At 41.0% G+C, this 25,504-nt stretch overlaps 1 protein-coding gene and 1 long non-coding RNA gene across 4 annotated transcripts in view; one reads left to right on the top strand and one right to left on the bottom strand.

Annotated features, from left to right (window-relative positions):
• The window catches only part of LOC135114943 (uncharacterized), a 60,641-nt gene that overhangs the window by 31,872 nt on the left and 3,265 nt on the right, over positions 1 to 25,504 (top strand). The window lies entirely within an intron of this gene.
• On the bottom strand, positions 1,057 to 4,643 carry LOC135114939 (uncharacterized). Of its 2 annotated transcripts, none has more exons than XM_064031230.1 (9): positions 4,420 to 4,643; positions 4,213 to 4,293; positions 3,886 to 3,951; positions 3,699 to 3,758; positions 3,408 to 3,467; positions 3,255 to 3,323; positions 2,949 to 3,020; positions 2,676 to 2,741; positions 1,057 to 1,519 (listed from the first exon to the last, which is right to left on the bottom strand). In XM_064031230.1, the coding sequence occupies exons 1-9, from the start codon at positions 4,497 to 4,499 to the stop codon at positions 1,513 to 1,515; spliced, it is 561 nt and encodes a 186-aa protein (XP_063887300.1). In that variant the 5' UTR covers positions 4,500 to 4,643; the 3' UTR covers positions 1,057 to 1,512. The 2 variants fall into 2 exon arrangements, with proteins under 2 accessions (XP_063887300.1, XP_063887299.1); XM_064031229.1 differs by having other exon boundaries at positions 1,057 to 1,522; positions 4,420 to 4,634.

Below are 25,504 nucleotides of genomic sequence, written 5' to 3'. Positions count from 1 at the left end.
GGGGCAGAGCAAACTTGGTATTGTTCAGTGCCTCAAAAACTCGCTTCAGCTCGACACAACCATCCAGACAACTCTCCCCTCTTCTTCAATGACACTCAACTGTTCCACTCTTCTACACTGAACATTCTCGGTCTGTCCTTTACTTATAATCCGAACTAGAAACTTCACACCTCATCTTTAGCTAAAACAGCTTCTGTGAAGTCATGCGTTCTGAGACGTCTCCGTCAGTTTTCCTCATCCCCCAGCTGCTCACTCTGTACAAGGATCTTATCCGTCCATGTATGGAGTATGACTCATATATTATCTTCACTCATACTATTCTTATGGACAGGGTGGAATCAAAACCTTTTCGTCTCATCATCTCCGCTCCTCTAACTGACTGTCTTTAGCTTCGTTATCATCTCTGCATCTCTTAGGCTTTCTCTTGCTATATTGTACCACTACTTTCATACTAACTGCTCTTCTGATCCTGGTAACTGCACGCTTCCCTTCCTCCCGCTGCCTTGCTGCACAAGACTTTCTAATCTCTCTCACCCTTATTGTGTCCAACTCTCTAATGCAAGAGTTAACCAGTAATCTCAATCGTTCATTCCTTTCTCTGGTAAACTCTGGAACTCCCTGCCTGCTTCTTTATTTCCACCTTCATATGACTTGAACTCCTTGAAATGAGAGGTTTCAAGAAACTTATCCTTCAACTTTTGACTACCGCTGTAGACCCTATTCGGAGACACGCATCTAGGTAGACTTTTTATTTATTTTTTTTTATTGGATTTTTGTTGCCCTTGGCCGGTGTCCCTGCTACAGAAAAAAAAAAACTTAACCACGCCCTAGTTAAACCCAGCTTTTTCAATATGTGTTGATGTGTGTGTATTGAAGAGCAGGGCCAATGTGTGTGATGTGTGTGTGTGTGTGTGTGTGTGTGTGTGTGTGTGTGTGTGTGTGTGTAGTGTATTAATCTAATCACCCGTGTGTTCAATAATAATGCGCTTGTACCTTTTTTTTTTCTTTATATTTTCTTTGGGTCTTTTCTTTATCCATATATATAAAAAAAATCAGTTACGTTAATATCTTTACTGATACAGAATTCTGAATATATGGAAATTTAGTAGTAATCTTCCAAGGCTACAGTCATTACAATCTTATTTTTTTTCTAAACCTTAACAAAAAAAAGCTTAACTCTGAAGAAAGAACCACAACTTGAAGAGAAAGAGGCAGTACTTTCAGAGAGAGAGAGAGTACACCTCAATTAACGATAAGAGATGAGAGGCACCAGATAAAATAAAAACTAATAACAGGAAAGACAGACAGAAAACATAATTATGAAACACAAGACAAGGACACAGGCAACAGAATATAAGGTCGTTTTACAGTTATGGTCGTTATGATGAGTTAGGAGGACTGCGGGGACGACACACCTCCTCCTCCTCCTCCTCCTCCTTTCTTTAGGTCAGGTGACGAGGGGAGCGCTAAGTGTGATGAGATGGTGAAGTCCACATGGCGTTGTCCGTCTCTTTAAGCCCTGCTGTGGATAGGAATATGATAGAACACGTGGAAGACGCACAGACCTTATTCCCTTTTCATTGCTATTTTCTGTTACTGAACTTTTCCTAACATTAGCCAGTACTACTAGTTAAACAGCTTGATGGGAACCTGATTCAGCAGTTGGTGTGTATTGGATTCTTTGATCAACTAGTTACCGTTTGACGATCTTTTTATCATCGCCATCATCGTCACTATCGTCATCGTCATTGTCGTCTAGGTTAACATTCCTGCATCGTAAGAAATATACTATGAAAAACCAATGTGCATATGGTATGGAGGGAACATGAAGCACTTGAATTATATGGATATCGTTTTTCATTATCATAATCTGTTTCTCTACTCCTGCATAACGTAACAACATAAAAAAAAAAGAAAAAAAACATAAGAGCACAAGAAAATAAGGAAAGTTTCAAGAACCCGTCAGGCCTACAGATGGCAGCCCCTGTACGAAACACGCCTACCTGCTTCCATCTAACATTCTCATCTCAACCAAATATTTGTTTAATCTTCTTTTAAAGCTCCTTAATGACTCAACATTAAAAACCTGGTTATTGGGTTCATTAATTTTATCTACCATTCTGTTTAAGAACCAATGCTATCCTCTTTTTTTTTTCATATTTAACTATCAAGCTTGAAATCATTATTTCTTGTTCTATCCTTGTTATATCCCTATATCATTTAAGGACCTCTATCAGGTCTCCTCTCAACCTACGCCTCTCCAAGGAATATAAATTTAAAAGTTTCAGTTTGCTTTCATAAGGAATGCTTCCCCTGTTTCTTTTTAGTCATTCTACTTTCCACTAATAGACGTACATCTTTCCTGTGTCACAGATAGCATAACTAAAGAACGTAATCTAGATGAAGTCTGACCACCACCAACTGTAACTTTAATATTACTTTAGGCTTTCTACTTTTAATAGTCCTAAAGGTGAATACCAATACCCGATTTGCTCTGTTTCTGGCCTTTATGTAGTTTTCTCTGACGGAGATCTAACTTTAATTCCTATATCTTATTTTATTGTCGTTCTTCATTGCGCACATACTGTGTGGGTTTCTTGTATCTACGCTAATTTATGCTATTAAATTTAAATAGTATGCTTGTTGGTATGCATTGAATTCTTTTGTATACTTACCGCTTGACGATCTTCTTGTCATCGTCATCGTCATCGTCGTCGTCATCGTCATCGAGGTTCACATTCCTGCATCGTGAGAAGAAATATATGAAAAGCACTAGGGACGTGATATGGAGGGAACATGAGTAATTTTACTTATTTCGTCATCGTTTTTCATCATTATTATTTTTATTTTATTCCCGAGGTTCCTCATAAAATTGGCCGGCATTTAAATAGCAAGATGGAAACGTGATTGTTGGCGTTCATTGCATTTTTTTTTTATCTACTACTTACCGCTTGACAATCTTCTTATCGTCGTCATCGTCACCATCATCATCATCGTCATCGTCATCGAGGTTGACGTTCCTGTATCGTGGGAAGAAGTATATGAAAAACAATGGGACCATAGTCTGAAGGGAACATGAAACACTTCACTCACTCTAAAAAAAATCATGTACCGTTTAAGAATTTTCTTCTATTCAACACTATCGTCATCGCTGTCTTGCTGAGCACTCCTGAATCGGGAGAAATGAAATACAACAAATATCTAAGATAATTCTAAAGGTGATCATTAGTAATGAACATCTATCACTCACGTACCGTTTGACAATCCTCTTATCGTCATCATCGTCATCACTATCATCATCATCATCATCGAGATTCACACTCCTGAAAAAATATACATAACACAGTAAGTATTTGACGTAGCATAACAGGAAAATATACCATATTTCACGACTAGTATTCACGTACCGTTTGACTATTCTCTTATCGTCGGAATCATCATCGCTGCTGTCGTCGATATTCACACTCCTGCAGCGTGAAAGAAGAAAAAAAAAAATGGGAACATGGTCTGAAGGGAACACAAAGCATTTCACTTTCATCTAAAAAAAATCATGTAGCGTTTCAGAATTTTCTTATATTCAACACTATCGTCATCGCTGTCTTGCTGAGCACTCCTGAATCGGAAGAAATGAAATATAATAAATGTTTAAGATACCTCTAAAGGAGATAATTCATAATAAACGTTTAGCATTCACGTACCGTTTGACAATCCTCTTATCGTCATCGTCATCATCGCTGCTGTTGTCGATATTCACACTCCTGCGGCGTGAAAAAAAATAAAATAAAATAAATAAACAAATAAATAAATAAATGAATAAAATAAAATAATAAGATACAACTTTGCACGATGGGAATACGACTCGCTGTACATTTAGCATCCACATACCGCTTGGCGAGGCTCGCAGTACTATCGTTGCTGTCAGAATTGTCGGCATCGTCCACGTTCAGACTCCTGTGTTAAGAAAGTCTTCGTTACCCACCACCGATAACTGACGTGAGTATCGGGTGCATGAATATCCTGTTTTTATGTAATATTTCCGTCATTACCATTGTGCAGTATGCATAATCACACGTGCTAATTAACAAACTATAATCTCATCCTCACAGACTGTTTTACAGTGAGAGGATTAACGAGTGTGAATACTATGCTGTCAAACAGAGGCATTTGGATCCCGACCGTGAGGATGTAGCGGTGCGGCAGATACGGGCTTACCGGTAGAGGCTGGGGGCTGCGTTGACGATGAGCAGATTGGCCACCAGCACCGCTCCCATCAACATCAGGGCAACAGACACTCTGCAAACGAGAGGAGACAGAGGCCAGTGAGACGTCGGTGTTTGGACTCAGGCGGCGGCATCGCGGCGGATTCAGTTCTGCACGGGAAAAGCATCACCACTGCGAGGCTCTGAGGGTACATCATACCTCATGGCGGCGGTGTAGTACTGTGAAGAGTAGTAGTTGCTGGTGTGCTGTGTGCTGCAGGGCTGCGGCACGCGGCTCATATAGGCGGCGAGCGGCAGAAACCTGTGGCGTCACGTCACGCCGCAGCGCTCTGCCTTCCTCCTCCACTTCGGTTTTTCTTGGTGAACGTGTAATTTTTTTTCATCTCCGCAAGTAGTGGCTATACTCCAGCGATTATCCTTCCGCTGCATTATTTCGCATTTCGTTTCCAATTCTGGAAAATAAGCGAAACGCGACGATGAGATTGAGACGAAGACGTCGCCAGACACAAGTGCTCCAAACTCACGTGGAGCTTCTATACATAACTGTCCTGTACACTGTCCACACATTACCTTCTTTCCGTATGGTGGTGGTGCTGCTGCTCGGTGTGAAATATTTAACGTCACGTTTTATGTTAGCAAATGCAGAATACTTGGCATATGTATAGGAAATCCATGTAATGGTAAACAATAAAGAACGTGGCTTTGTTAAGATCAAAGGACGAAAGAGATTTTGTAGTTGTAGTTAGCACTGATCTTCGCCCGAGAAAACAATGCATAGAAGCTAGAGATAAAGCAAACCGTATATTAGGATTAATCTCTAGAAGCTTTAACAGTAGAAGTCCCGAAGTAATATTGAAAGTATATATAGCGCTAGCCAGAGCTCATCCAAATTGTGGCGTGCAGTTCTGGTTATCATATTACAGGAAGGATATAGCTAGGTCTGTTCGAGTCAATATAAAGTGTCTGGGTGGCCCCTGGCGCTGATCTGATTGCTGCAATGTATAACAATCCTTTTATCTATAAAATGTTTAGCAGCCTAACCCAACTCAGCGCAAACTACCTCATGACACAAGTATGGACTATTCACGCCGGCCACTCTCGTCCTTTGCGGAAGTGCGAGCCTGTATCTGTGAGATCAACAACGGAGTCTCATTAATTCTTCCTTATAAGAAATGTACGGGACGCTCTACATAAAACTGGTTCATTTGACTTTCAGTAATTCGCAAACCATTTATCGCTCATAGAATTAGAGCTACAGCATTAAACTTCATAATATTATTCCTCATATCCGAGAGTATGCTTCATGTAGACTCTCAGTAATTCACAAACCAGATATTTTTCACAAAAACTGAAGTACCATAGGAAAGAGCACATTTTCACCTCTTGTAATGACCCTGAAACTCCCTCATGGCGGCCATCCAGTGAATTCAGTGCTGCGCTGTGCCGGGATAGATCGTGTCTGGTCTTCCTAGCGGCACAATTTACTGCCGGCGTCCTTCCTTTGGTTTCATGGTACTTCCTGACACCTGACATAAACATCGAAAGACATCTCGTGCAGTTTTCTCTCTCTCTCTCTCTCTCTCTCTCTCTCTCTCTCTCTCTCTCTCTCTCTCTCTCTCTCTCTCTCTCTCTCTCTCTCCTTTTAAAAAACATAAGCATGACGAAGATGAAAAAATGAGTTTTGAGAGTACATATATATACGTGTTTTATCCGGTTTATTTTGAAACCGCAGCAGCAAAACGTGAATACTAAACGTGCTAAGAGAAATTTGGTCTTTTACTAAAGAACGAATGTCGCTAGTGAGTCTACACATCACGTAAATTGAAAGCTGAGGACTTAACAATGCCATTCCTCCTCCTCCTCCTTTTCCTCCTCATCCTTATCCTCATCATCATCATCATCATCATCATCATCATCATCATCCTTTTTTTTTTTTTAAATAGAGTTCTAAATAGATACAAAGATTTCTTCTTGTTCATAACTTATATATTCAGGTATGCATACTTAATTTAAATTCGGTTAATTCTTTTTCTTCTTGAAATGCATGTTTGAAGCATACACACACACACACACACACACACACACACACACACACACACACACACACACACACACACACACACACACACACACACACACACACACACACACACACACACACACACACACACACACACACACACACACACACACACACACACACACACACACACACACACACACACACACACACACACACACACACACACACACACACAGACGCAGACAAAGACACACACACACACACACACACACACACACACACACACACACACACACACACACACACACACACACACACACACACACACACACACACACACACACACACACACACACACACACACACACACACATTTTGAAACGGTTCTAAATAGATAGAAAGATTTCTTTATTTTGTTTATAACTTATATACTCAGGTATGCGTACTTAATTTAAATTCGGTTAATTATTTTCGTCTTGAAATGCATATTTGAAGCACACACACACACACACACACACACACACACACACACACACACACACACACACACACACACACACACTTTACCAACTGAATCTGTACATTTGAGTTCTATCGGTTCATCTTGTTCTTTGATAAATGCATAGATTTTTGCATTTTACTTATTGACTAGCAGAATTACCCGGCGTTGCCTGGGTAAAATTTGGCTCTCCAAAGCACGGTTGATCACCCTATGTCGGCAAAGGTATTAACTATCTCATTATTCAAGTTAAATGTATGTTATGTTAACTTCTGTTCACGGTTCATAATATCGGTGAACTGATGAAACGTACTTGAAAGATGAATTCGTTGGAGGCCTCTGTATCACAGAAAATTCGACACATACTGAAGAAATCCGTAGATTATGTTATTCAATCCTAAGCTGACAATGAATGCTCCATTTATTCCTCAAAAATGGTTTACGGCATACCTGCATATACCAGCATAAAGAATCGGATTACGTTTTTTTTTTTTTTTTCATGTAGGAGGGGCACCAGCCAAGAAAAAAAAAAAAAAATTGGTGCTAGTCCCCAAACAGAGTTGAAAGCGTTAGTCAGTAATACAGAATGTCTTGAAACCTTCCTCTTGAAAGAGTTGAAACGTACAGACAGTCGCATGTGTACGAGTGCAGTGGTGCCCCTTGAAGCCTCCTGTTATATATGTGAAATCGCTGTCGAAGTTATGTTTCATGGGTCACATGTGCACATTGGTAAGCAAGAAAAACTAGTAGGTGAGTGCAGGGATTAAATTGCATCCCCCATATCCCCTCACTGGTCAACATCATCACCATCATCATCGTCAGCAGCAGCAGCTGTAGCATGTAGTATATTATTGGCAGACAAAAACGTCATTCACCCTTCTCTGGTCATGCTCACAAAGGCTGTACATGTAATGTATAGTTTCGTACAGTATCCCATAACTCTTAGCTCCCGCTAAGGGCAACAAAAGCTGGCTAAAGAAAAGAAGAAAACTAAATATGTCAGACCATAAAGGGGATAATGAAAAGTTCAGTATTACCTCGAGAAATGACTTGAACCACCCCCCTTTTGAGAGTTTAAGTCATAGGGAGGAGGAAGTACAGAAGCCGGCAGGGAATTCTAGAGTTTACTGGCAAAAAAAAAAGTTAGATATTTTTGCTTAGGTCCCGGAGTCACAGGAAGAGTTAGACCTGGAAAGATTTTGACATATATTGAAGAGAGAATTCATGGTCAATGGAAGTGTAATCTTGACATGATTTCGGTGCAGAACTGTAAAGGGCAACGAGTTTCAGGACACTGAAGGCTCAGACTAGATACCCATGTATGCAGGAATGCTGCATAAAAGGCTTTAAAGGAAAATAATAGAGACTGCTGCTCAGGGAATAGTAGTCATAGAAAATGCTTGGTTTTGTGGCAAGAAAGGCGTCGCCATGCCTTGTTTTTTTTTTTTTTCTTCTCTTTTCATAACTTTTGATATAAACGAAATACTTAAAACCTCACTATTTTTTAATCGAGTCTGTCAGCTATTCCGGAAGTTATCAGTTTTATCCCCCAATGTAAATTTCATTACTGTACGAAAGCGATGCAGACAAAAAAAAAAACTAAGACTGAGCATTCCTTACGAATCTTTTTTTCTCTCTCTCTCTCTCTCTCTCTCTCTCTCTCTCTCTCTCTCTCTCTCTCTCTCTCTCTCTCTCTCTCTCAACGGTAGGTGCTCAAAGAACCATAAATTTTACGCTTTTCCACAAGATGAATACTTCCTGGAGTATTCTACGACGGCTTTCTGCACACAAAGTACATCGCTGATGGAAAACACGGCTTGCTTGGGGAAAATATCGTACGTTGTCTTGATTTTTTTTTTATTAGTTATTCTAGTGGCCAAAGCTCTCTCTCTCTCTCTCTCTCTCTCTCTCTCTGGTTAATTTTAAGTTATTAAGTGTCCATTGTCTTGTGGAAGTGTAACTTAAAGCCTGTGTGACTTTTAGGCCGCGGTAAAGCATCATAAGGCCTCATTCACACCTGTGATGGACAAAACATGGTAACTTTCATTTTTTATATTTTTTTTATTGAGACTTGACCTTGCGAATCTGAGTTTCCTTGATTGATCTTAAAGCTCAAGTTTGTTGTGGACGTAGGTATTATGGTTTCTTAAAACCATTAACTTTTTTAATTCATGGTTCACAACGCTTCGTGTATGCCACACACTTCTCTGCTAGTTTGTTTATGTTGTTACTCATTTATTTGTGAAATATAAAAATCGAGGTTGATGCCTTTTGGAGTCCCTGAAAGCGTGTCATTAGCTGCGCCATGTTACCAGAAAATGTCCCAGCTTAAGATACACTTGTGTATCAAAGAGGATGAAAAGTATTACATTCTTTTCCATAAATCCAGCATCTGAAATAATTTGCCTTCATAAGTAATATGCTGCTGAATAATGTGTTCAACGTGAAAACTGCAAGTGCCCTGCAAAAGACATTGTTGATGTTAAATTATACATAAGCTTGACACACACAACAATGCCTTGAAGAAAAACAATACAAGGAAGGTCACAGGAAACGTGGTGTTTTGGGACAAGAACAGGCTCCCGTAACTCGTGCCTTACCAGACCGGTTTTGCACAGCTTTGTCTCTTGAATTGTTTGTCACTGATAAATTTCCATAAACACGAATTATTTGAAATCTCGGTATTTTTTAGAGGGGCTGTCAACTGTTTGGAGAATGTGAGTTTTATTCCCAAATTGCAGTTTCATTAATTTGACAAGCAGACAGATAGACAGACAGACAGACAGACAGACATACACAGGAGGACAGGAGGAGGCAGTAGACAACTGCCGAAACGATAATTACTCCCAGTGAAGTCTAAAGCACTGTTCAGGGGGTGCTGTGAACTTATCATTAAACCCAGCTGTGACCTCACTGAACGTTTCCCTTTGTGTCTCACAACACAAGGGGGCAGTCACAGCCTGCCCTCTAAAGACAACTCTGTTCCTACACACAAAACTACAAGCACCTAATAACACACACACCCTTCACTCAAAAATTTTTAAATCATAATGGCGACTCCTACACCAGCCTCGGTGTCCCCATCTGGGGAGGGGACCATAAATGTCCACAGCTCGGACTGCCTTTCTGTCGACGATGATACCCTCCTCAACTTTTTCTTCACTAACTTCTGTAACATTCGCGGTCTAAGATCTAATTTTCAATCTGTAGAACACCACCTCTCCTCTTCTAAACCTCACCTTCTTTTCCTCACTGAAACTCAGGTGTCTGAGACAACTGACAGTAGCCCCTTTCCTGTTCCCTCCTACTTTCTCTATCCTCATTTTCGATCCAAAGCTGGATGCTGCGTTTATGTGCGCAGTGACTTAACCTGCTCTCATGACCACGCTCTTGAATCTTCCGAGTTTTCCACCATCTGGCTACGACTACAGAGTCACTCTCAAACTAAATTTATATGTGCTGTATACCTCTCACCTAACTGCTCTGACTATAAGAAATTCTTTGACTACTTAACTTCCAAAGTGGAGCACATTCTGACTCTCCATTCTTGGAAACTTCAATGTTCACCACCAGCTTTGGCTTTCCTCTCCCTTCACTGACCATCCTGGTGAACTAGCCTACGACTTTGCTATCCTCCACGACCTAGAGCAATTAGTGCAACACCCTACTCGTATTCCTTATCGTCTTGGAGATACGCCCAACATTCTTGACCTTTTCCTGACCTCTAATCCTTCTGCTTATGCTGTCACCCTTTCTTCTCCGTTGGGCTCCTCCGATCACAATCTCATATCTGTATCTTGTCCTATTGCTCGAATCCCTCCTCAGGATCCCCTAAGTGAAGGTGCCTCTGGCATTTTGCCTCTGCTAGTTGGGGGGACCTGAGGAGGTATTTTGCTGATTTTCCTTGGAATGACTACTGCTTCCGTGTCAGAGACCTGTCTTTGTGTGCTGAGCGCATAACAGAGGTGATAGTGTCTGGCATGGAGGCATACATTCCTCAATCATTTTCTCGTCCTAAACCTTCTAAACCTTGGTTTAACACAGCTTGTTCTCATGCTATACATGATAGAGAGGTGGCCCACAAAAGGTACTTAAGCCTTCCATCACCAGAATCTCATGCACTTTATATTTCTGCCCAAAACCATGCCAAGTCTGTTCTCCAACTGGCCAAAAACTCCTTCATTAACAGAAAGTGTCTAAACCTTTCAAGATCTAACTCCCCTCGTGACTTCTGGCATCTAGCCAAAAATATCTCCAATAACTTTGCTTCTTCTTCTTTCCCTCCTCTGTTTCAACCAGATGGCACCACTGCTATCACATCTATTTCTAAAGCTGAACTCTTCGCTCAAACTTTTGCTAAAAAACACTACCGTGGATGATTCTGGGCTTGTTCCTCCCTCTCCTTCATCCTCTGACTACTTCATGCCACCTATCAAAGTTCTTCGCAATGATGTTTTCCATGCCCTCGCTGGCCTAAACCCTCGGAAGGCTTATGGACCTGATGGGGTCCCTCCTATTGTTCTCCAAAACTGTGCCTCCGTGCTTGCACCTTGCCTAGTCAAACTCTTTCAGCTCTGTCTGTCAACATCTACCTTTCCTTCTTGCTAGAAGTTTGCCTACATTCAACCTGTTCCTAAAAAGGGTGACTGTTCTAATCCCTCAAACTACCATCCTATTGCTTTAATTTCCTGCCTATCTAAAGTTTTTCAATCTATCCTCAACAGGAAGATTCTTAAACATCTATCACTTCACAACCTTCTATCTGATCGCCAGTATGGGTTCCGTCAAGGCCGCTCTACTGGTGATCTTCTGGCTTTCCTTACTGAGTCTTGGTCATCCTCTTTTAGAGATTTTGGTGAAACTTTTGCTGTTGCCTCATTCATTAATGATCTTCTAAACCAAACTTCTTGTCTTATCCACTCCTACGCTGATGATACCACCCTGCACTTTTCCACGTCTTTTCATAGACGTCCAACCCTTCAGGAGGTAAACATTTCACGCAGGAAAGCCACAGAAAGCTTGACTTCTGATCTTTCTGAAATTTCTGATTGGGACAGAGCAAACTTGGTATTGTTCAATGCCTCAAAAACTCAATTCCTCCATCTATCAACTCGACACAGCCTTCCAGACAAGTATCCACTCTTTTTCAATGACACTCAACTGTCCCCCTCTTCTACACTGAACATCCTCGGTCTGTCCTTTACTTATAATCTGAACTGGAAACTTCACATCTCATCTCTAGCTAAAACAGCTTCTATGAAGTTAGGTGCTCTGAGACGTCTCTGCCAGTTTTTCTCACCCCCCACCCCTCCAGCTGCTAACTCTGTACAAGGGCCTTATCCGTCCATGTATGGAGTATGCTTCACATGTCTGGGGGGGGTTCCACTCATACTGCTCTTCTAGACAGGGTGGAATCAAAAGCTTTTCGTCTCATCAACTCCTCTCCTCTAACTGACTGTCTTCAGCCTCTCTCTCACCGCCGCAATGTTGCATCTCTAGCTGTCTTCTACTGCTATTTTCATGCTAACTGCTCTTCTGATCTTGCTAACTGCATGCCTCCTCTCCTCCCACGGCCTCGCTGCACAAGACTTTCTTCTTTCTCTCACCCTTTTTCTGTCCACCTCTCTAATGCAAGAGTTAACCAGTATTCTCAATCATTCATCCCTTTCTCTGGTAAACTCTGGAACTCCCTGCCTGTGTCTGTATTTCCACCTTCCTATGACTTTAATTCCTTCAAGAGGGAGGTTTCAAGATACTTATCCATCAATTTTTGACCACTGCTTTGACCCTTTTATGGGACTGGCATTTCAGTGGGCATTTTTCTTTTATTGGATTTTTGTTGCCCTTGGCCAGTGTCCTTCCTCCATAAAAAAAAAGAAAAAAAAAAGTTGTCCAGACGTGGGGCAAGGGGTACCAGTTAGCCCTCTTGAAAGATCCCCGCCTGTATTTATTTATTTATATATTTATATATTTATTTTTTATGCAAGAGCGACTGGCACTGAAAATTTGGAATGAAAATAAGGCCCACCTAAATGCCAGTTCTGTAAGAGATGCCAAATAAGTGAGGGTTAGTGTCAAATAAGTGAGGGTAAGTGTCTTGAAATCTCCATCTTGAACGAGTTCATGTCATAGGAAGAGGGAAATACAGAAGCAGGCTGGGAGTTCCAGAATTACCAGAGAAAGGGACGAATGATTGAGAATACTGGTTAACTCTTGCAATAGAGAGGTGGACAGAATAAGGGTGAAAGAAAATAATCTTGTGCAGCTGGGCCACTCTATATATATATATATATATATATATATATATATATATATATATATATATATATATATATATATATATATATATATATATATATATATATATATATATATATATATATATATATATATAATATGAATTATCTTTGAATGAACTCAAGTGTTGATGTAGAATCCATGGGGTACATTATATTGAAGTTGTAATAGGAGGCCAACAGCATAGCTAGGCCAGTGGTAGATGTGGCAATATGCTCAATGACAACAACACTATCAATTGACAGCATATATCTTGTTGTTGTAAACCTTGATTTCCCTGAAAGTATTAAAAATAAATAAATGAATAAAAATAACGTAGCCACCTCTGGTTAGGATTTCATGACTTGGCTCTAACATCTTCACCCCTTCTTCACCAATCAATGCTTGTGGCAGAACTGCAGTAGATATTTTACCTCCTCCACCTAAAGCCTCTCCCACAAAAGACCAGGTAATAATAATCATAACATAATTTTTATAGACCACAAAATACGTCTCTATCATAATTTTTATAACAAATACCCACACATCCTCTTCCTGTTCATTAAGCATAAAGGAACCAATTAATAACTTTGTCAAAGGTAAAATGATAAGAAAACTACAATTATTTACACTGCTCTTGGTTGCAATATTACACCTCCTTTGGTTACATATCATTACCCATAAAAATGATAACTAGGTTTCATGATAATGTTGGTAAATATCAGGTATGTTAAGAATACAAACTTACCAAAGCCTATTAAACATGGGGAAGGTCCTCCTCAAAATTAGGCCTAGATGCAGTTGGCTGAAAAATGTTACATCAAAAATAAATATACGTATATGAAAATCTTCAAAATTAGAGAACAGTTAGGTAATAAATCACTCATGCAAAAGCAATACAAACAAATAGCACATGACACATAAAAAGAGTACTACATATACCAAAAGACAGACATACATACATGACAGCCAGACATGAAGACAGACAGGTACTTGACGAGACACAGTGGTGCAGATGAATAAATAAACATGAAGTCCACATCAAGGGGTTAAATTTTTCATTTTCCAGAACTCAGCTGCCAAAGAACTATAGTAATATCATTGTTAAAGGTAAACTACGTTTTATTGTACTAGAATATGTGGTTTATCAGTTCAGCTTCGTATTCACTTCTGTATATAAAGGTAACTTTTAAAGAACTAACCTTGAAACATATATACAAAAATTCTTCTTTTTCCTGTAGGTAAGACACAACAGCTCAGATCATGGCTGCTACTTCTCCATTACTATTATCAACAGAGCAGCTAGCTTTTACAAGTTCCTGTCCAATTCTCCTTACATTCTTAGTCGGTTTTTCTTCCATCCATTTCAGAATCTGTGCTCCCTTACTTGTGATGGCAGAATCAAATTTTTCCCTTATATTAATACCAGTGAGCTCCCAAAAATGAACAAACATCCCTACTGGTTCAAATAAATAGGGCCATTCATTTGTTAAATGAAGAACATCCACTTTTTTTTCTACAATATCTTTTCTTTGAGAAAATCCTCCACTTCATCACTAAGTTTTTGCTTGTATTTCTACTTCAGTAAACCTTACTTATTTTCTTGAGTTGTTTCTGATTCCCTATCTGGGTAATCACTTGGCATATAATTCATGCAGCCATATTCATCTTGTAAGTATATTTTAAGGGTTGGTCCAGCTTCCACAACATCCTCCTCTTCTGTTACAAGAGAGTTCTTCCTTTTCAATGAGTTACTATTAGAATTTCTATTTATGTTGTCAAACCTTGACTGCAATTGTTTCAGAAGGGAATCGTATCCAGTACCAATGAGTCCCCTCAATTTCATCTAGGAAAGATTTTGGATATTTCTTCACAATCTTTTGTGCAATTGTTGCTTGTGCCCTTTTGCCTGGCTTCTGGGAGATCTTGCAAATTTCATCAACTAGAATCCTCACCATCTCTCTTCTTGCTGATGAATTAGGTCTCAACCCATTTTGTAAACATGTTACTAGATTTTTTTTTTTTTTACCTTGGAATTTTATATTCATCTGCCCAAACACTATTTACACCAAACTGTAACTTTGATGTTTCTCTGTATTGCTCTGAAGTTGAAGGTGGACTAACTGTTTCAGATACTTTAGCTTGGTCTGATAAAGCAGTCTCTTGTGATGTTTGAGATGGTGCGGGCACATGTCAGTGCAAAATTTGGGCATCAGGAATGGGTGTAAGCTGGTTTCAGCATATAACAGAGCAGGCTTAACATGGGGTACCACTGTAAACATTTATATGATTAATTACAACAAAGGATATATAACAACAAATTTTTTTATTAAGCAAGTATGATACCCACATGTACAGTACAAAAGTATTATTAGATTAATGACCTATTTTTACATTACAAAAGCTCTATACAAACATTACTTATGGAGAAAATTATTGCTATGTTAAATCAGTCAGTGATAAATAATCCTAAAAATTCAGATAAACACATTCTTATTCCTCCTAATCTCTGGGTTAATAAAGCATAACTCAGGTCAAAATTTCATGTAGCATACATTTCTTCTGAGCAGCAGTAGTCAAGGATACATCCAGGTTTTGACATTTATTACAAGAGCAACAACAACATAATTTTCAGGAGCTCCTCCCCTATGTTTTCTTTGCATTAATACCAAGACCCTGACCAAGAACAATCCTTTGCTGTGGCAATGCTACCCTGTCTGTGTGATGATATCACATTAAAACCTTAACTTTTTACCTGCCCACAAACACAAAACAGCACTAGTCAACAGTGAAAGTTGCCCCATTCAAAGCCACCTTCAAACTATGCTTAAAGAGCTGTGTACTAGACCAAACCATCTTGTGCAAGTGGATGCACTCCTCAGATTTGAAGCAGTTTCTGAGATACTGTTCTTTAGCATGTTGTGCATGAGGGCTACTGTGCAATTTAACTAACACTTACCTGCCTCATCAGGGCTCAAAATCAATGTGTCTCGACTGTTTGTACTACACACATCACTATCACTAGCATCGGCCTCATATCCATCATAGTCCTTGGGTACCACCAATTCAAGTCCACGTCTCGGTTTTTTGTGTGGAACTTTAATGATGAGTTTTCAATTCAACTTAATCTTTTGTTGCCTCATTGCAATCATGTTCAACTTTTCCACACATTTTTCCTGCCTAGGGAAAAAAATATAGGACTTTGCGTTACTCCCTAAGGATGTATTTTTTTTTTTTAGTGAACAATACTATAAATAATAATCAGGTGTCCCTTAGGGCTATTTTCTTTGACTTACCTTAGTTCTACCACAGTGTCCTATGAAGATATAGCATGTTTGAGTGGGATCAATAGTGATTTTCCTTTCTTGTAGCCATTAAGAGGTACATAACTGATCAATTTTGAAGACTCTATACACTGGACAGAAGTGGGTGTTGAATTGTGCAATAATGTGTATACATGTAAGCTTTTTGAAAGCTGTGACTTGAATTCCTGTGCTATAAAGTACACTTGTGTACAAGGATTCAATACAATGAGCTGAATTTCTCCAAACAGTAGGCCAGTTTCACATTTACCTAATACAACATAGTGCCACTTCTTATAATGGATGCCCTTTATTACTACCTCCAAACTAACTTCTACATTTTTTGCTATCTGGCTCATCTTCATGGCAGTTTGAATACCTGAATTATATGCATCTGGGATTGAAAGAATGTTTTTTGCTACTTCTATTCTATTTTGAAAGTAAGGGCTGACCTGCTTATAGGCTTGTAATAACTGCTGTTTTTCACTCAGTGCTTGGTAGACATTCTTAAAATTCTGTTTACTTTTAACACACCTTTTGAAGTAGCAATGCTTGCTTTCAAAGTGCAATGTCCGCAAACATATGAACGGATCAAACTGCAAAATGAGCTTTATATAGTGCTTCAAAAAGTGATGTTTGGGCTTTAGTTTCTCATTTGGGAAACATGATAGCCTGTCTTCCAGATATTCATCAATAAGAACTTCAAGATAAGCAATGTCAGAGTCTTTAATCTATGGGGCACATACTATTTCCATATCATCCAGTAAATGGAACAACTGCCAAACTGGATCATCTTAATTCTTTATTATGTCAGATATGACAACAGGTAACAGCCATATTAAGCACCAGTTTTGTGTAGCTTGGCCACCCAATCTATTGCCAGTAACATTTACCTGACATGGCTTTGAGGCAGCATCAGCACCAACATAATTAAACATGGTTATACGTTGGTTCAGTTCTGCATATGTAAACCAGCCTTTTACATTGATAAGATGCTTCAAAATCATGGCTACATCATAATCATCAAGACCCTCAAAAATATCATGCCCCAAGCATGGTGGAAGACCAGGTGCACAAACATGATAATATTTCGAACCATTGAAAGCAGACTTAAATTCAATACCATTTATATTATTCAAAACACTGTTCGTTGTCAAGATGCCTTATTGCTGCATTATAATTTTCCACTGTTCTCTGTCTACCAATACAAACAGGGTCACTCAGAAATTCTGTAAGGGTGATGGTAAAATATCTACAGGAGTGTTCAATTGTACTGAAGTTTTCAGTAGAGCCACCAATACTGTGCAACCCCAAGTTATCTCCAGTAATACAATACAGTGTTCCCTTCACAGTTTCATTACATATTTTAATTCCATTGTTCTCAAGGTCCTTTACATCTTCAACTGATTGATGAAATATTTTACCATGGCCAAAATGTTTCAAGTTCACTTCTTTACACAGAATTAAGAGGGTATTATCCACAACAGAGCGAAGGTGTGGACTAAAATTGGCGAGTGTCAAATAAACCCCAAGAATTTTGTGTTTTTCTTACTTGATCTTAAAGGGTTGCATACTTTAAAAGCATCTTGATAAAGAATAAGCTGTAAAGAGTTAGGGTGACTTTTAAATAGTTCATTACTCTGAAATACAAGGCCATCAGTAATGTCAATGAAGCAACAGTCACCGAGTGCTTTTGCATGGTACTTTGATGTTGATGTGTATTCTTTGAGAACATACTCATCCTTAAAATGACACTTTAATGTTTGAAGAATTGGAACATACTGATAGGTGCACTCTTTGTTCTAATTGTTCCTCCCCAAATAATGACACTGGGGCTGAATGTAATTAAATTTCTCCTTGAAAATGCATTGTGACTGTAATTACATCTTAGTGGTCCACTGTTACATTATGAAAATATATCAGCTTCTTCAATATCATTTTGAATTTCTTTAATTTTGGATTCAGGAATATCAAGCTGCTTTAATGAAGTGGTTAGTTTCTGCAAGCAATAAGCAAATCCAAGTGAGTGAATGTTTTGAAATTCCTCCACAATGCATTGAATAACTGATGATAGCAATAAGAATTTAGACAATAATCTAAAATAAAACAGTACAAGATTTTTTTTTAAATAATTCATGATCTGTGGTTTGTATTTCTTCATCGCTGATCCCTTCCAAGTCATAAATGTAATTTCTTGTTGTACTGAACATTTCCAAACTTGGTGATATGTCATCACAAAGGTCTGAATTTGATGAATAGATAATTTCAGCTGGCAAATCCTTAACTGTTTGATATCTGTAATGCCTATTTATGTGTGATTTAAATGTGGTTGTCTTTGAGAACATTTTGGAGCACTGATTAAAGGGGTACTGAATCCTGGTGCCATCATCGATATGCTGTCTCAAATGCTTTAATAAATCCTTCATTCCATCACAAACTTGTTGGCACAACAGAGTTTTACACTGTAATTTCAAATGGAGACTTGAGATCAACAATTTTTCATCACTTTTTGATCTACGTTCTTGGTGGTCTCGGTATATATGAGCCTTTACCTCTGCATATGATGAAAGTGTCTGTTTGCAACCCCCTAATGTGCATTTGATAACTCTTCCATATTCATTTGAATGCAACAGGCAATGATTAGCCTGACCTAACTCACCTAACCTAGCCAAACCAGCATAATCTAACATAGGTATACAATCAAACTAACCAAACTAAGAGTGCAGGTGAGGCCCCATTAGTTAGTAACTTACCATTTAGTTTACCAATGACTTCATGCATAAACATTATCTATATTAGGTAGGTAAAAAAATGAGTATACATCATGCACAAATAAACACACTTAGTATTGACATGGCTTACAAGCTGAGTTAACCAACTGTTGAATTGTCACACATGCAAGGGAGGAGACCAGGCCCTAAGGCCTAAGGGCCTAAGGCCCTTAGGCCTTAGGGCCTTAGGAGGTAAATAGGTAGAATACTGGCTGGCTGTGCCCTTCATGGTGTTTTTGTTGAGGCCATGTAGTTAGTGTCAACACAGCCTCTAGTGTCCCAGAAGTGCAGTAAGCAGGTAGTATCAGGCTTGATGAAGGTACAGGCCTGGGTCTCACACAGTACAGGATAAAGATGTAAATACAGCATGAAATACAAGAATGAAATACAACAAAGGAGGAGGATGGACCTTGCCACCCACCCCCTAGGCAAAGACTTAAGGGTAGAGTATCAAAAATATAAAAATAGATTGTACACATTACAAGAATATAAGTAAATAAATAAATACAGATATTGCACACCTTATTGCATAAATATCCTACAGTCTAGGAGTAAACGTGGGATATTCTTTGAGTATATCCCTGAGAGTGGCTGAGTCTAAGAAATAGTCAATGAGGGTATACAAGTTATGTTGACCTTCCAGCCTAAATTTAGCAATGAGAGGATATTCCGTGACATAATGACACAGAGTGTGTCCCCTTGGTGCAGCACATAGCACACAGCATACACCAGGAGAAGCTAAAAGTATTTATAGCCTAATCTGAGCCTCATTGCCACCCTGTTGTGTGATGCAGTGTGTCTTCCATAGGTGTAAGCACAGCTCTGGGAGACACGTACATAGTGAAGCCTACTGCCACTGCCCCTATGGCAAGAAAACTTCTACTCATCACTAATGCTGCTATGTACAAAGTCCTTGATGCTACTCTTAACATAGCCCAGAGTGTACTCAGTGTCAGGGTCCACTGTGTCATCCTGAAGGGCACATTGAGCAAGACGGTCTGCCTTTTCATTAAGCGGGATACCCACATGAGAGGGTATCCAGGTGAAATGGACTGTGGCACCAGCACCTACTAGGGCATGGATGAGATCAAGACATTTATTAACTAGATCACAGTCCATGGGGGAGGTAGATTGGAGAGCATACAGTGCAGCCTGACTGTCAACAAAGAAGTATACATCCTTATGGAGAGGCGCCACAATATAGAGCGCCTCCAGAACAGCATACAGTTCTGCTCTAGTGGAGGACATGTGTGCAGGAAGGCACCTGGAAATCTCAGTGTCAGTGTAGTGATTGGCAGAAAAGTAGTCGCAGATGAACAGCCCACATCTGGACCTGCTGCTATTGACTGATCCATCACAATAAATATGAATAGCCTGATTGTGGAGGTACTTGAATAATTTAGTCATGAACATGTCTTGCAGCACATGAGGGAGCCAGTCCCTCTTGGGCTGATGCAGTGAGTGAATATCAACACTGACATGGTAGGGTTCCAAATGGGTTGGAGCAATGACATAACAACGTTAATACAGGCCTCGGCTATACCTACACTTGTGAGAACTCCCAAGATCTTCCTGAGGTATGGAGTTGTAGGAGTCTGAGGATCATGATACAGGGGGGGTCAGTGATCCTTTCAGAGAGTCGGAGCCCTTGCATAGCATCTGACCAACAGTATGACAAGTAATTTCCTGTATCCCACACATAATACTTGGCAGGTGCAGTTCAGCTCTGAGGACCTCAATCCGGGCAGCCCTGGGGCATCCCAAAATTATTCTCATGGCTTTATTCTGAACAAGCTCCAGGGGACGGAGCTGGATGGCACTAAACTGTAGTCAATGAGGGACCATACGACAGATATATAGAATATCCTTAGGACTGGAATGCCAGCCCCCAGGCCCCTGTTTGCTAGCAGCTGAAGTGGCGCTAGCCATGGCAGACAGAGGTCTCGAACATGGTGTACAGCGTGGAGTAACTTCCTGAAACTCAGCTGAACACCCAGGTACTTGTGTGTATGAACTCTAGGGATGGAAACATTATTTACAGTGGGCAGTCGAGAGACCTTCCCTTTGGCTAGAAATTTGGTTTTACATTCATTAATTACAAGTCCCATTTGAACACACAATGCTGCTAGTTGTGACAGAGCTAACTGGAGAATTCTGGGTGTGGGACTTTGGAGGAGTATGCCGTCAGCATAGATGAGGACCTGGGTGCCCTGCAAGAAGGAACAATGTGCAATTTTGTCCATTAAACATTGAAAAGCACTGGATTAAGGACTCCACCCTGTGGTGTTCCAAGCTCATAGACTTCCTCAGAAGAGACTGCACCTTGAAACCAAACCTGTGCTGTTCTTTTGTACAAATAGTCCCTGATTCATCCTAATAATTTACCTTTGACACCTTTGAGAATGATAACATTCTTTGTTGGCCCTGTCAAAGGCACCCTTCAGATCAACGAAAGCTCAGCATGTAGCATCCTTATTTATAAGGCACTCAACAAAACAGTGACTTGTAGAATGACCTTTTAGGAAGCCATGTACATTGCCAGAGAGTACATGGCCCACCTTATATATAATAAGCCTGTTCAATATTACCCATTCCATCATCTTATATAGACAGTTGGTGAGAGAAATGGGGCGAAAGGTGCTATCACCTTTGGGGATTGAGATGATAATGGCTGTTTTCCAGGAGTGAGGAAGCTTGCCTGCAGTGAGAGACATGTTAAATAGATCTAAGACAGGGTTGTCTACCTTTACCTCCAGGAGGGCATTGAGGATGTCACAGGTGATGCCATCCTTGCCAGGAGCTGTTGACTTGCCCAATTTAACTGCTGAGAGAAGTTTATCATGCATGATAGGCACACAGGTGTCATCTGGCAGAGAAACATTGTGGAGAATCAACTCCATCCTTTGTGGTCTTTGCCAGTCAAACGCCTCCTGGTATTCCACAGGAAGGCCAGAGAAGGATGAGGCTTCCTTCCACTGCAGGACAAGCTCTCATGCTCTGCCGACAGGATCAGGATCACACACCTGCTGCCTGGGCTTGCCCTGGACACTGTTGATGTGATAACGCACCTCCCAGACGGACCAGGTCCTGCGCACCTGGTCCAGGAAGGAGACCCAGCACTTCTTTCTTTCCTGCTACCTCAGATCCATGAGGTATCGAGCCACAATAACCATAGCATCCTGTGACTCTGTGTCTGTTGGGTTAAGCTGCCAACGTCTCTGGTAGGCAGCGAGTGTCTGTTGGCAGTTCAGGATCACAAGGTCGGTAGCATAAGTCCAGCGACATGGAGCATGGGTCCTTGCTAGAGCCCTTGGAGTCACGATGAATACCTCAATGGTGTGTAGCAGTCCATTGTACAGTGCCTCTGCGTCGGTGAAGAAGCCCTCCATGGCAGAGTACCATGCTACCACATGGACGATGAGGTCCACCATCCTGGATGGTGGCATGTGATGGTGTTGCACCTGAGTCTTTAGGTCGTCCATGTCTCGTGTTATGCGAGACATCTGCTCCACCAGAGTCTGCAGGGCTGACATCACATAACCCTGGTCTGGCTCAGGGCTGGCAGTCAGGACTGGAAGGGGGGTGGAGCAGCGCCTCTTCCTGCAGGTGACCAACGTCCATTCATTGGCAGCATCCCCATCACGGTCTGCCTCAGGTGACTTGTCCTCTGAGACAGGGGAAGCAGGAGCCATGCCCAAGGGGCTCTGGGGTTGTTGTGTGGCTCACATGACTGGCTTGGTGGGGGCAGTCTTCCTTGGAGAGGGTGCAGCAGCACCCACATGCTGCCCTGCAATATTGTCCTCTGCCTGGGGTGAGTCACACACACTCTGCAGGTACACGTCACTGTCTCCCTGGTCCTGCTTAACATCACTGACTGGACACAGGGTGGGGTCACAGGGGGAATCCCACCAGGCACTATTTGTTGCTGCTGCTTCTTAAAAGTGGTAAAATGATTACTGAGGGCAGAGACCATTTCAGAGAGATTGTCCACTGTAGCATCTAGTGCATTCACCACTGCCATAAGATGCTGGGTGGAGTTAGTGGCAAGCAGCTCCTGAGTGCCCCCAAAGCTGGGGCACTGTAGCAGTGTGCTGCGGCAGAGGCAGGAACACGGCAGGTGCTGCAGAAGTGCCAGTGGTGGAGCAGGAAGGCTGGGGCAGGTGAGGGGCAGCAGACAGGAATGAAGGCTTATTCATCCAAGCATTGGTCTGAGGAGGTGGAGCCTGGTGGAACACGAGTCTAGGCTGAGTCACCTCATCGGTGGCAGACTCCCTGTGCGGCTGAGGCCTGACAGTGCAGAGGGTGGAGTGGGCGTTGTGGTGATCCCCACAGTTGCAGTAGTGAGGAGGAATTTTGGTGCCCTCCTTGATCTTGTCCAGATACTACACTGACTTGTGGGAACCAGCACAGTACCTACACCGAGGAGCAAACTGGCAATGCCACTCCTTGTGGCTCCAGCGACTGCAGTGGCAACATAGGTAGGTCCGGCTCTGGCATGTACCGCTCCACACGCCAACGTGCAAGGCCCAGGAGATGCACTTCACTGGGCACCTTCCCAGTCACCATGCCCAACAGTTGAGGCCTTGGCCTCTGTCCTGCCATCCTCCTCTTGAGCCCATGAAAGCCAGCTGGTACCTCAATAAGGTTAACATTAATGTGGGTCGACACACCATGTATGATGACCGTGTGAGTGCCCTCCTCACCAGGACACTCCATAACAATGCCCATGAAGCGTTCACTCACCAGGGTGGTATAAAAGGAGGATTCAGAGCTCACTGTGTGTAGGGCTGGTTCCTTCCCTTCTTGTAGAGCGGTTGAAGGTCTGGGTGTTGCTTGATCAAGGCTGCAAACCAGCTGAACAATTCACTGGTGGTCTTTCCATGGCCACGGGGGAACAGCAGGTGGCATCTTTGTCTTGAGTCTGGGGCAGGAGCGGAGACGCGTCTAAGTGAAGGCTGGTTGGTAGTGGCAGTATTCTGTTGACTGCCCTGGGTAGATGGTGTGGGATGAAGGTCCTCAACAATATCCATGTCTTCCAGGGAAGCTAAGCTGTCTGCCACCATGAGAAGATCCTCGGCAGGCATGGTGCTTTGTCCTGCTGGGGCAAGCACGTGCCGACCACTCTTGGTTAAGAGGCCTGGGTAAGGTCGCTTGCTCTTGTCGTCTAAATTATCAAGGCCTGTTATTTGTGGTTGGCAAATGACAAATAATATGAAAAAAACTAAAGCGTGATTTTAAGGCTGTTGGTGTATCAGCAGTGAATAAGTATTACAGTCCAAGTATTTCATAAAGCATAATATCGAAGACAACTGCTTAACAACAGAGAAAAAATGCAACATTTACTTAGACACCCTGTTGCTTCAGTTTACAGTGGTTATCTATATTTAATTCTATCACGATAAAATATTACTTAGATAATATGGAGGCTTATGGTGTCTTGGCACACACTCAACATTGCCTATTAAATGTTAACAAGGGCTCAGTCAAGAAATTCAAGACATCATAATCAAAATGCATGTCACATACAACAGTCGGATTTGTAAACCTTGGTTACAGTTACTTCCAGTTAGTATTTATGGGAAAAATACTGTAAAAACAACAGTTATTTTTTTAGTGTAGGAGGGAAGGTATACTGTTAGCATGATCAAAAGAACATTTAGCATGAAAAATATTGGTAGAAGATAGCAAGAAATGCAACATTGAGGTGATGAGATCAGATGTAAAGCTTTTGATTCCATTATGTCTAAAACAGCGGTATGAGTGGAACACTCCCATACATGTGAAACGTACTCCACACATGAAGGGATAAGGCCCCTGTACAGTTAGCAGATGGGAGATGAGAAAAAATGCTGGTGGAGATGACTCATAACACCTAATCTCATAGACACTGTCTTAGCTAGAGATTAGATGTGAAATTTCCAGTTTAGATTACTAGTAAAGGACAGACTGAGAATGTTTAGTGTAGAAGTGGACAGTTGAGTGCCATTGAAGAAGAGGGGACAGTTATCTGGAATATTGTGTCGAGTTGATAAATGGAGAAATTGGGAATTTGAAGTATTGAACAATACTAAGTTTGCTTTGCCCCAATCAGAAATTTTAGAGATATCAGAAGTCAGATGTTCTGTGGCTTCACTGCTTGAGCTGTTTAATTCCTGAAGGGTTGGACGTCTATGAAAAGACTGAAAAAGTGTTGGATGGTATTATCAGCGTAGGAGTGGGTAGGATAAGAAGTTTGGCTTAGAAGATCATTGATGAGTAATAGGGAGTTAGAAGATCATTGATGAATAATGAATTGATAATTGATAATTGATGAATAATAGAAAGAGAGAGAGTGACAGGACAGGAGAAGAGCAGTGACCGACTTCAACAGCAGCAACTGAAGGGTCAGAAAGAAAACTTGATATGGAGTTATA

Source organism: Scylla paramamosain, chromosome 28 (assembly GCF_035594125.1).
Source record: "Scylla paramamosain isolate STU-SP2022 chromosome 28, ASM3559412v1, whole genome shotgun sequence".
Lineage (NCBI taxonomy): Eukaryota > Metazoa > Arthropoda > Malacostraca > Decapoda > Portunidae > Scylla > Scylla paramamosain.
Note: the sequence above shows the minus strand (reverse complement) of the source record. Positions and strands in the feature narration are given on the sequence as shown.